At 64.8% G+C, this 11229-nt stretch overlaps 1 protein-coding gene across 1 annotated transcript in view; it reads right to left on the bottom strand.

The window, feature by feature from the left end:
• Positions 1-4629: 4629 nt before the first annotated feature.
• Positions 4630-11229, bottom strand: part of SLC9A3 (solute carrier family 9 member A3) — a gene marked incomplete at its 5' end in the record, with an annotated part of 29917 nt that continues 23317 nt past the window's right edge. Inside the window, 13 exon segments of the mRNA NM_001082697.1 lie at positions 4630-4671; positions 5174-5408; positions 5627-5743; positions 6081-6153; positions 6242-6421; positions 6518-6647; positions 7037-7152; positions 7999-8128; positions 9324-9394; positions 9478-9567; positions 9833-10035; positions 10253-10473; positions 10892-11069. Of these exon segments, the coding sequence (NP_001076166.1) occupies positions 4668-4671; positions 5174-5408; positions 5627-5743; positions 6081-6153; positions 6242-6421; positions 6518-6647; positions 7037-7152; positions 7999-8128; positions 9324-9394; positions 9478-9567; positions 9833-10035; positions 10253-10473; positions 10892-11069 (1748 nt within the window). The 3' untranslated portion in view covers positions 4630-4667.

Genomic DNA, 11229 nt, shown 5'->3' with positions numbered 1-11229 from the left:
GGCACCCATTGCACCTCAGCTTGTCCTGCAGATGACAGACTCACCTCCCCGGCACCCCTGAAGACGAGCACGGTGCTGGTGCTTTCGAGAGTGTAAATTTTGATAAAAGTGTATGTGGGATGCGTTTTAGGACTTGTAGATTTGCTTATTCCTTTTTTATTGTAAAGACTGGTTGATTGATTTGAAAGGCAGAACATCAGAGAGTGAGGATGAGACAGCGAGCTCGTCCCTTGGTTTACTCCCCAAATGGCTGCAGCAGCCAGGGCTGGACCAGGATGAAGCCAGGAGTCAGGAACTCCATCCTGGTCTCCTCCATGAGTGTAAGGGCCCATGCACCTGGGCCATCATCCGCCCCCTTCCCAGGTGCATCGGCTGGAAGCTGGGTCAGAAGCCAAGAAGCTCTGATGTGGCATCCTGGCCACCGGTGAACCTGCTGCACAAAAACCCAGCCCTAAATTCTGCTTATTCTTGACACGGAATCCCTTAGTCACCATCACCGAGCTGCCCCGTGCATCTGCCTTTGGTCTGGTGGCGGCGTGCATGTGTCTTCACTGAGCTCAGTAAGAAACTGTGTCCAAGCCGGCACCGTGGCTCAATAGGCTAATCCTCCACCTTGCGGCGCCGGCATACCGGGTTCTAGTCCCGGTTGGGGCGCCGGATTCTGTCCAGGTTGCCCCTCTTCCAGGCCAGCTCTCTGCTGTGGCCAGGGAGTGCAGTGGAGGATGGCCCAGGTGCTTGGGCCCTGCACCCCATGGGAGACCAGGAAAAGCACCTGGATCCTGGCTCCTGCCTTCGGATCAGCACGGTGCGCCGGCTGCAGTGGCAGCCATTGGAGGGTGAACCAACGGCAAAGGAAGACCTTTCTCTCTCTGTCTCTGTCCACTCTGCCTGTCAAAAATTAAAAAAAAAAAAAGAAACTGTGTCCAGAGTGAAGTGGGTCCCTGCCAGCCCCTGGTCCTGCCATCACTGCAGGTGTGTGCTCTGCTGGGTAAGCGCTGTGTGGGTTCCCCTGTGCCCGGCGGCCAGCCCTCTGTCCTTGCATCAAAGCCCAGAGCACGCTGCTGCTGTGTGGGCCCGGGTCCGCACTTTAAACATGACTGAGTGTGCATTCACCGTTCTTCCGTCTTCATTGAAGAAGGGAAAAGTCACAAATAGGACTTTTTCTTAAAATAATCAAAACCTGAATAGAATTAACTAACTAAAAATTAGATGCAGGGTTGGTTTTTTTGACTTACTGAAAAGGCAGGGTTACAGAGATAGAGGGAAAGGGAGAGAGATCGGCCACCTGCTGGTTCACTCCCCAGACGGCCCCAGCAGCCGGGGCTGAGCCAGGCTAAGATCAGGGGCTCAAGTGCTTGGGCCGCCCTCAGCTGTTTTCCGAGCGGATTTGCAGGGAGCTGGGTCGGGACTTGAACCAGTGTGCGTGTGGGCTGCCGGTGTCCCCTTAACCAGGGGGTGCAGTCCTTGGTGGTTATTGGCTCAGGAGAGATGTGCGGCTAATGCGTGGTTTAACCCTGCTCCCTGCCTAACACGGAGCCTGGCACGCCCCTGGGTGTGGGAAGAGGCAGCACGCGCAGAGCTGCACTGCGTGTTCACAGTTCTCCGGAGGCTGTCGTAATAGTGTGAACTCCTCCGCTGAGGAGTCAGCCCCTCACCCTGGGAGGAGCGTCCTGGTGGCAGCCGTGTGGTGTGCGAGGTGTCCTTAACCGCGTGTCACGCCCCTGCAGGGCCATGTGGCTGAGCATCTGCAGTGCGGACAGGAGCGCTTTCCTGAAGGGTGGGTAGGCTTGACTCCAGAGGCAGAGCGTTGGCCAGAATGCACAGGAAGGCACGGCCATCTGATTCCAGGAGGGTCACCTCCAAGCCACACAGTGGGTGTGAGACCTGGTAGCCACGGCCCAGGGAGGGGGCAGCACGGAGCCTGGGTGTGGGGTTGGAAAGAGCAGGCAGTTCACTGGGGTCCCAGAAAGCGAGGAGGCTGCAGGTGAGGCTCAGCGAAGCAGCCTCCTCTCTTCCTCAAGGTGGTCCCCGTCCCCTCAGTGCGGCCAGTCAAGAGGAAGCCACCCTGAGAGGGCGGGACTGGACAGTGTCCCCCCCCCCCCCCCCCCCGCAGGCTGCTGGCAGGGGCGTGGACTCTGTGTGGTCTGAAGCCCTGTAATGTCAGGTTACCTCCCCTCGCAGTTCTCTTTTTATAACAAACATTTACAAACTTAACTGTTCAAGAGTGCGTCTGTGACCTCTTACTCCACCTGCAGGGGTCAGAGTCCGCCTGGACATGGGGTCGGGCACATGGCTGTCCTGGGTCCACTGACCTCTGCCCGCTCTACCACCGCGTCTCATGCAAAGACGCTTCCTTGGTCGCAGGCTCGGGACCCTAGTGTCCCTGCCCACTCTGGTTGCTAAGGTGCCTCACCCTCCAGCACACACCAGGGGGTGCTGTTCCTGCAACCTGGATGCCAGCCTGCTGCCTGCGGCTGCCCTAGCCAGTACCCTGGGGGCCTTGGACCTCTGTTCTGGTGTTTCATGGGGCCTGCTTGGCACTACCCAGTACCCAGGCTGTGTCTACTCCACCAGCCAGAAAGGGCAGCCACGCTGTCTGGTCAGTGTCCCCAGGACAGTGCTCCTGAACACAGCTGCACCCAGAATGCCTTCAAACGTCTTTAATCGAGTGGCTGCAGCAGCTGTCGCGGGGCTCGGGCATCTTAAGGCACATAGTTTTGTGATTAGAACCCCCCAGTCTACAGGTGACATCACCGATTCACAGCCCTCCCCACTCGTCACTTGGATACAGTCCATGTCCACCTCTGATGTGATTCTTCCTGAAGTCTCACAATTGGGCAGTTCTGAACAATCCACTGGGCACTGTAACAGTGGATTTCAAGAGGATACAGAAGTGAGGACTAGTGATTTCCTAAGTTGTGTACTTTGTAGTCTACCGCAAGGTAGGCCAGCGTTTAGCATTAAATAAATACTCCTCCGTAATAAAAATTTTTACAGTGGTTTTCCTAAGGAAATACATTCATGAGGCTCTGTGTACATTCTGTTTACAACCGTGACGACACGAGGCTTCTCATCCAGGAGACGAGCACAGAGCCCAGGCACAGCACTGCGCGCGGACGTCAGGGTGCGAGACGTTGGCGCATCGTTCCGTCGCAGCCGGGCTCAGCTTGGTGGGGCCCCGGACACAGAGGCAGATGCAGGCTGCCGCCACGGATCTAGCTGCTTCCCGCAGCTGGGAGTCTGCCCAGCATCCAGTGGTCCAGCCGGAGGTGCCGGCCGCCTGCTACTCTGTCCCCCCCAGGCGGGGCAGGCACTTGGAAGGTGGCTGTGGCGCAGATGGGACTGCCCCCTGGAGCCGGGTGGTTCAGGCTCTGCTGCGTAGGTGGCTGATTTTGTCTCGGAGCTGGCTGAAGGGGCTGGGAAGCGTGAGGAGGCCTGCTGAAGCCAGACGCCCGGGAACTGTCCACAGCGGCCCCACTGATGAGTCCGACTGTGAGCAAACCGTCGGCGTGCCGAAGCCTCGGAAAGTGATTTGTGTGGTGAGCGAACTTGCTGTTGCTTTCACTTTTCTCAGCTGCAAAGCCGTGGACAGAGCTCAGCGTGTGACATTCAGCTACTGGTGACGTCCCTTAGCTGGGCGATTCAGAGCACAGACTCAGAACTGGGCCAGACACACGCAGCTGAGTTTTCCTGAGCAGGGTGAGGCCAGTGGCAGGTGACAGCTCCATGGGCTGCGACCCCAGGGTGGGGGAGAGGGGATCCATGGCCCAGGAGTCTCAGCCAAGTCTCCCTCGGGGCCTGAGCCCCTGCTGTCCCTTTAGCCCTCCCCTGCTGTGGCTAGTGGGGACAGCAACCACCTGGCCCTCAACCCCCTGAAGGGCAGGCTGTGGTTCTGAACAGGAACCCTGCCCGCGTCACCCACAGCAGCCGCAGTGTCCCAGCCCCTAGAGCCCTGGGTGCAGGCAGGGCTGCAGTCCAGGGTGACAGGACCTGTGTGCCCAGCTCAGGAGTTCCAGCACAAAACTGAAGAGTGAACAAGGGATGTCGCTGCCCGCAGCCCACACGGAGTCCCGCAGTCCCAGAACTGGCCAGAGAACAGCCACCACGCAGGCCCCCTGCCGGCCAGAGTTGGCTCAGGACGCCCAAGGACTGCACCCTCCCCCGCACCCCGTCCCGCTGCCCTGGGGCGCAGAGCCCCGCTCTGGGGGCCCCTGTCCCTGAGTGGGTCGGCAGTGCAAACAGCATCATGGACGTGCAGACGAGGACATCGGAGCACCTGCCCTGCCCTCGGCGGGCGCCGTCACAGCGGCGTCTCCTCTTGCTCCAGGGCCAGAGGCGACGAGGCGCTCGACAGGGGCAGCGACGCGAGCTTGAGCAGCGCGGGGCGGCGGCGCACGCGGGGCCGCTGGAACGAACGCCGGCTGTGCACGCGGCGCGCCGCCGCAGACCTCGCGTGGGCACTGGGCAGCGCCCTGCGCTCCGGTCCCGCACCGGGCTCGCGGGCGGGCCCGGACGGGGCGGCGTCCGGCGCTGCGTCGTCGGACGTGGGCGGAGCGGGGCTCGGAGCTCGCGGGCGCGGGAGCCGCGCGGGCGGCGGGGGCTTCTCGGCGTCAGGTGGCCGGCGGCGCGGGGACGAGCGTCCGGTCAGCGGCGTGTCGGAGCCCGTGTCACCTGCGGGGTTGGGGCGGGCGTGAGGCGCGGGAGGCGCTGGGGGACCCCCGCCCGCGCCGAGGCCCGCCCGAGCAGCTCCCTCCCGGATGCCCGCTCTGGGCGGCGGATCGGGGGTGCTCCTGGGAGGGCGCAGCGAGGAGCGGCGGGGGCCGCCCTGCCTGGGGCCTGCCGGGCTGCAAGGCCGAAGGTAACTGCTGCTCGCAGAGAGAAAGAGAGAGAGAGGGCGAGGGCGAGAGCGACAGAGCAGAGCTCCTGCTTCCTGGGAAATGGAGGTGAACCGCCCCCCCCCCCACCGCGCGCGGGCCCTCCCCGCCCCCGGCGCCACCGCCTCTCCTGCACTCTTTCCTTCTTCACCCGCGCCTGTCCCTTTGGGAAGAGAAACACCTCCCGGCGGGCCCTGAGCGGCTCCCTCCCGCCTGCAGCAGGGTCCCAGGAAGGGTGCGGAGGACAGTTCCAGAAGGGAGGCTGCGAGAGGAGCTGCGAGAGAGCAGGCAGTGGTTACATGTGTGTGGACTCGGGGTGTTCAGCGCCGTCCTCCGCCAGCAGGAACGAGTCCACCGACTTGTTGCTGAGCCGGAAGGGCGCCAGGCGGCGGAAGTTGCCCGGGGAGTAGGGGATCTGCACGCGGGCCCTCTGGGAGGGCACCACGGCCTCCCCGGGAGACAGCCAGGGTGGCACCCTGGCCAGGAGGCTGGGGGCCAGGTCCTCGTCCGGGGAGAACACAGGGTTGTCAATTCCTAGGAGAGAGGGCGTGGCCGCTGAGTGTCCAGGGCACCTCAGCTGCAGGGGTCGGCCGGCACCACAGGCTCCAGTCACCTGCCACGTTTCAGGCTGCAGCCCCTCACCCACCCGGGACACAGGCCCAGCCAGCTCCTGGCCAGGCAGACCTGCTGGGAGGGTGTGCACGGCCCCCAGGCCCTCGTGTCCCCTCGTCCACACTCCCCTCGGTCCTCACCTGCAGGGGAGTCGGAGGTCGTGTCCTTGGTGACGCTGGCCAGGAACTCGATCCCCCCACTCATCTTCTCAGCCTCGTAGTAGTCGGGGGCCTCCTCGGGGTCTGAAAGTTCCAGCTCTGGTGGGGAGTGGGGGGTGAGGGGACTCCCCGGGGGTGAGGAGGACCCAGGTCCACCCTGCCCAGAGGGGCTGTCGTGGCCACCAGATGGCCAGCCGGGTGTGCTGGACAAAAAGCCACGGAGTGCTGCCCACCTGCCCTGGCCATCCCTGGCCTTCTGGGGAGTTAGGTCAGAGAGAAAGGGGCAGGGACCCCAGGGCCAGGAGGGAAGGGGAGAGGGGCAGGGATGAGGCGGCAGTGGGCTGCAGGCCACCAGGGTTCCCCAGGGGACGCCCCTCCCCCGTATCTCTCCTTAAGGGTGAAGTCATGGGCAAGGGACACCGCCCCCTCCCCGTACCTCTCTCCTTAAGGGTGAGGCCGTAGGCAGGGCTGTCCAGGGGCAGCTTCCCGTTGGGGACACTGCTGTTTCTCTGAGGAGCAGACATGGAGCCTTGCAGAGCCGGTGAGGGGTCCCTGGGGTCCAGCCGTCCCCCGCCCCGCACGCCGCCCCGCGCGTACCCGCTTCTGCGCCCGCTCCCGCTCCCGCTTGTGCTTGGTCGCCTTCTTGCTCTGGCCGAGGCCCAGCTTGGCCGACTTGAAGGACTCCAGCCGCTTGCGCATGGTGCGGTGGAAGATCTCCTTGTCCTGCTTCTCGTCCTCGCTGGGGCTGAGCACGTGCCGGCTGTACAGGTGTTTGTACTGGGGACGGGGCGGGGGAGGGGGCGTCAGCCCTGCGCCCGCCCCGCCCCGCCCCGCCCCACGCCGCCCAGCGCCGCCCCGCCTGCCCCGCGCCACCTCCTGCCGAGGCTTGTACAGGTACTGCTGCAGCGTGTGGTGCGTGATGACGTCCTCTGCGTCGCGCACGCTGCGCCGCCGCTGCTCCAGCGACTGCATGTCCAGGCACACGGCGCTGGCACTCTCCCTCCTGTGCAGGGGAACGCTGAGCCCACAGCACCCACTCCCACGAGGCCACAAACCCCCGCCCTGAGACCCCCCGGAGGTGGGCATGGTGCTGTCCACTGCCTCTCCCCAGCGCCCGCATAGCCAAACCAGCCACAGCTGCCAGGGGCCCTGCAGGCGCCTTCGCGGCTGGCAATGTGCCTGCAGCTCCCTCCTTCCCTGTCCGCTTCCTGCCCACCCAGCCCCCTGGGGACCCTGCCTCCCTCGGTGAGCCGCCCCCCCCCCCCCGCCGCCGCCGCCGCCGCCGCCACATTTACAGCTCTCGGCCGCTTGATGGTTGGGTGAGGGGCCTCTCGGGAAGGACCCCCACCCAGCAGCAGGCTCTGGGGCCCCGGGAGCCCCTGGGACACGTACAGGAGGTAGGAGACGGAGGCCTCCACGGTGGACGGGCGCGGCGTGCTGAAGTCCACATTGACCATGTTGTCAGTGCTCGGGGAGCGGATGAAGGCCAGGGAGCCTCGGCGCTCTCCCTGGGGGACACGGCCCCATCAGCCACGTGTCCCTGCCCACATGAGAGGGCTCCTGCCCCACCCGAGACCCAAGCCAGGAAGAAGTGGGGTGTTGGGGCCCGGAGCTCTTGGCTGTGTGAAGGGACACCTTGGGGACACCTGAGAAAGGGAGCCCAAAGGCCGCCAGGGGACAGCTGGGCGCTAGGGCTACTGTGTGAGAGGACCGAGGCCCCCCACGGCCCCCGCCGGGCTGGGGGTCCGCATGGGGGCCCTGGGGGCCAGCCGGCCCGGCTCCACTGCTCTGCACGGGCTGAGGGAGGCGGGGCGTGCCGCCGTCGCTGCCGGTTTGCCCTGCCAGGGCTCTGCTCGTCACCGGGACGGGCTCTGGTTTTTTGCCTCTAACTCACGGCTCCTCTCTGACCTTGCGCAGACTGGTGGTGCGGGAAGGGCTGCGCCCCCAGCAGCGCTGAGTGACTGGGACGTGGGTCACGGACTGCTTACAGAGTCACGCGTGTGTGGCAGCACTGAACTCACACGTGGCTTGTGTGCAGGCACATTCGCTCCCTTGTGTGGTGACGCGTGTGATCACACGTGTGCACATGTGTGTGCATGTAGGCCTACAAGGCTACTTCTAAATGTTCACCAAAAATGAAATGAAAAGATACGTTTATCCTGGTGCGTCTTTGAATGCCATCCACAGTTGTTGGTACCCATTTCTGTGGTGTGTGCACAGGGGTACTGGGGCCTCGCCTCCCTGTCTCCTGCTGTCTCTTGGGAGGGCAAATAAGGACCTGGCCTGGGTCTGGGGACCGGGGAGATGAAGCGAAGCTGGCTGAGCCGGCCCCGCGAGGGAAGGGGGCCGGGCACCTCGGTCACGTAGCTGATGGCATCCTTCAGGTTCAGCTCGTGGAACACGTTCAGAATCCGGTCCCGAGACTTCTGGGCCGACTGCCTCATGAGCAGTTTGCTGAGGAACCTCCGGTCGAAGTTGGCCCACCTGGAAACAGGCGGACAGAGCCGTCAGCTCACGGAGCCCGCGGCCTCGACCCAGGACCCGTTCTCCTCCTGGGCGGGTGGACGTGACGACCCCGGGGCCCAGCAGTTACGAGGCTGCTCGGGACACCCCGTCCCATGTGAGAGTGCCTGGGTTCTGCTTCCTGCTGATACTGCAGTGCCGCCCACGTGGGAGACGGGCTGCGCTCCCAGCCGTCGCAGGGTGAACCAGCGGGTGAGAGGTCTTCGTGTCTGTCCTCCCCCTCCCTCTCTGTCTCGCTCCATTCCTCTCCCTCTGCTCGCATTCCACAATCTCCCTGGTTGGATGGCACTGTCTGAACACACACAAACGTGGATTCTACATTCCCAGGGTCTGCCTCATCCTCAGGAGGTGGCCTGGGGGCGCGCACAGGACCCTGGCCAGGAGCCTGTGTGACCTTCCCAGGAGCAGGGGCCCACGGAGCTCTCGGCTTGGACAGAGCCAAGTTGGCCAGAGTGAGGCTGTTCAGCTCAGACACCCCGGGGGGCTCCAGACACAGCCCCTCAGTGGCAGAGGGGGTGAGGCCCCAGGGAGCTGGAGCTGTCGCCCCAGGGGCCAGCTGCTTCACTGCCCTCTACCCAGGTCAAGTTTTCGGCCAGACCGAGACCCTTCGCTGATGTAGGTTTCTGAGGGCCCAGACATGAGGCCGTCCAGCGCCTGCTGTTGGTGGCCGTGCAGGAGGCCGAGTCCTGCTGGCTACCAGGCTGATCACGTCCTAGCATCCAGTTTGTCTTTTGACCACACGTGCCCAGTGCCAGGCTCACACAGTGGTGCTGGCACGCCCCCCTCTGCTTACAGGAGGGGAATGAGCGCATCTCTCCCACTCCCATCTCCCACGTAACGTGGCTGCCTGGGATGAACTGGCCACCGTGGCCGTCCGGGCCCCGGCAGCTCAGTGGAGCCAGGCGTTCTCCTTTCCATGTGTGTGCACCTGCGTGTCTGGTGCACACCTGAGCCTTGGCCTCGTGGGGCAGAGGAGCCCTGAGAGTCAGGACCGGGCTGATTACCCGGCCAGAGTGGAGGGACTTCCGGAAGCTCCGTGCCATTTGGTTTACGTGGCTTTCTGTTCCCCCGCTTGTCCTGTAGGTTCCACAGCCCATCACCAGGGTCAGGGGCTGAAGGAGGGTGCCACCGGCCACGACCGGCGCCTCTTACTTACTTGTCCCTGAGATAATTGTGCCCGATCTGCCCGGATATGTCCTCGATGGCCGAGAGGATGTGGTCGAAAGCCTTTTGGAGGAGAGGGGTGTTGGGTGTGGGCCAGCAGCAGGACTGCCCAGCCCCCCGGCGGCCCCGGGGACCCCGGCCCCTACCCGGCCGTGCAGCTTCTCGTTCAGCTTGGGCTCCCGGTGCTCGCTGCGCTTCACCTTCAGCCACTGCACCAGCGGCTTGATGGTCAGGCCCTGGGGACACAGGGGCCCTGCTGAGCCCACGCCCCACCTGGCAGGGCAAGCGGAGGCCCGGCTGCCGTGCCCCACCCTGCAGGAGCCCCCAGCCCCTTGCTTTGGCCAGAAGTCCCGGTCCGGGCCCTCCCGCGAGAGCCACTGCCCCGACAAATGGTGCTGTGTCCCCAGTGGCCGCGTGGAGGCCTACATAGCGCTCCTAGTTACTAAAATTACAAAACCCAATTAGGTCCCGAGCCCAAGACCCCGTCCTGGGGCGCCGCACCTGGAAGATGACGGTGAAGAAGACGACGATGATGGTGGTGCTGACGAACAAGTTCTTCTCCTTGACCTTGTTCCCGTCCAGCAGCGCGACCAGGGCGAAGGCCACGGCCCCGCGCAGGCCGCCGTAGGACATGACCACCTGGTCGATCAGCTCCAGCTGCACCATGCGGTACCGGTTCAGCAGCCAGGTCTGCAGCACGACACCTGGGGGCCGGCGGTGCTCAGCCCCGGGCCGGGCCGGGCCTGCATCTCTGTGCCCCGTGGGCCCCTCCCCAGCCTCGCTGCCCTGCCCGGAGTTAGCAGGAACCCAGCAGGCTCCCCGTGAGTTCCAGCACCGTCCATCCCGACAGGCAGGGCACACCCCAGTCTGTGGGGGTGCTGGGACCCTCACGGGGGGCGGCCCCCAGCCCCCGGAGCTCACCGATGGCCCGGAACACGGACACGAAGAGCAGCGTGAGCAGCACGAAGGCCGTGTTCCAGGTCCAGATGAGCGGGTCCACGGCCGAGATGCCCAGGAACATGAAGATGATGGTCTCAGCCCCGCTGGCCAGCATCTTCATGGTGTAGCGCACTGTGGTGGCCGACTGCTCCGAGATGTTGGCTTTCACGTACTTCTGACAGCAGATGCCGCAGAAGGTGATACTGGGGGCGGCAGGCCGGGCGGGGCAGCTCAGGACCAGCGGGCGGGGCAGCGGAGCCCAGACCCGCCATCCCGGCCGCTGGCCCCGCCTTGGGGTCAGCCCTGCGCTGAGTGGATGTAGCGCCGCTGGCGACCAGCGCCCTGGACTGGTGCCCACAGCCCGGCGTGCACACCAAACCCACAAAGACCTGCTTCTGGGCCCCAAGCGGGCAGCCTGGGGGTCCGTCCACAGCCTGGTCCTGCCCGCTTGGGGGCTCAGGGCAGACCCGGGGCACCGGTGCCCCACAAGGGCCTCCTGGAAGCCTTGCCCCACCCAGCAGGTCCCAGGGCCCATGGGCAGAGACCTGGGCATGCACCTCCCCCACGGCGAGGGCCAGGCCTCGGCCACCCTGGCCCAGACGCGCTCTGCGGGGCACTCACGCCAGGATGGACGACAGGGACAGCATCTCGGACGTCAGGTAGCTCAGGTAGGAGATGATGAAGACGAAGCCGGGCTCGATGACGCGCACGTGCTTGGTGAAGCGCGTCACCAGCGACAGCAGGAAGGCGAAGACCACCCCCACCAGCGTGCCCCCCAGGCTCACCACGAAGAAGGACACTGCGGGGACAGCAGGCCCGGCTCAGCCCGGCAGCGTGGGCGAGGCTGGCCGCCACTCCTGCCCACAGTTGCCTGGTAACCGCCCCGCGGAGGGGCCGTGGGCCTGGGAAACAAGAGCTTGATTCTCTGTCCTCAGTGTGGAGGGGAGAGGACGCAGCCC

The sequence above is a fragment of the Oryctolagus cuniculus genome, chromosome 14 (assembly GCF_964237555.1).
Source record: "Oryctolagus cuniculus chromosome 14, mOryCun1.1, whole genome shotgun sequence".
Classification (NCBI taxonomy): Eukaryota; Metazoa; Chordata; class Mammalia; order Lagomorpha; family Leporidae; genus Oryctolagus; species Oryctolagus cuniculus.
The sequence above is the reverse complement of the archived record's forward strand: the minus strand, read 5'-3'. Positions and strand labels throughout refer to the sequence as shown.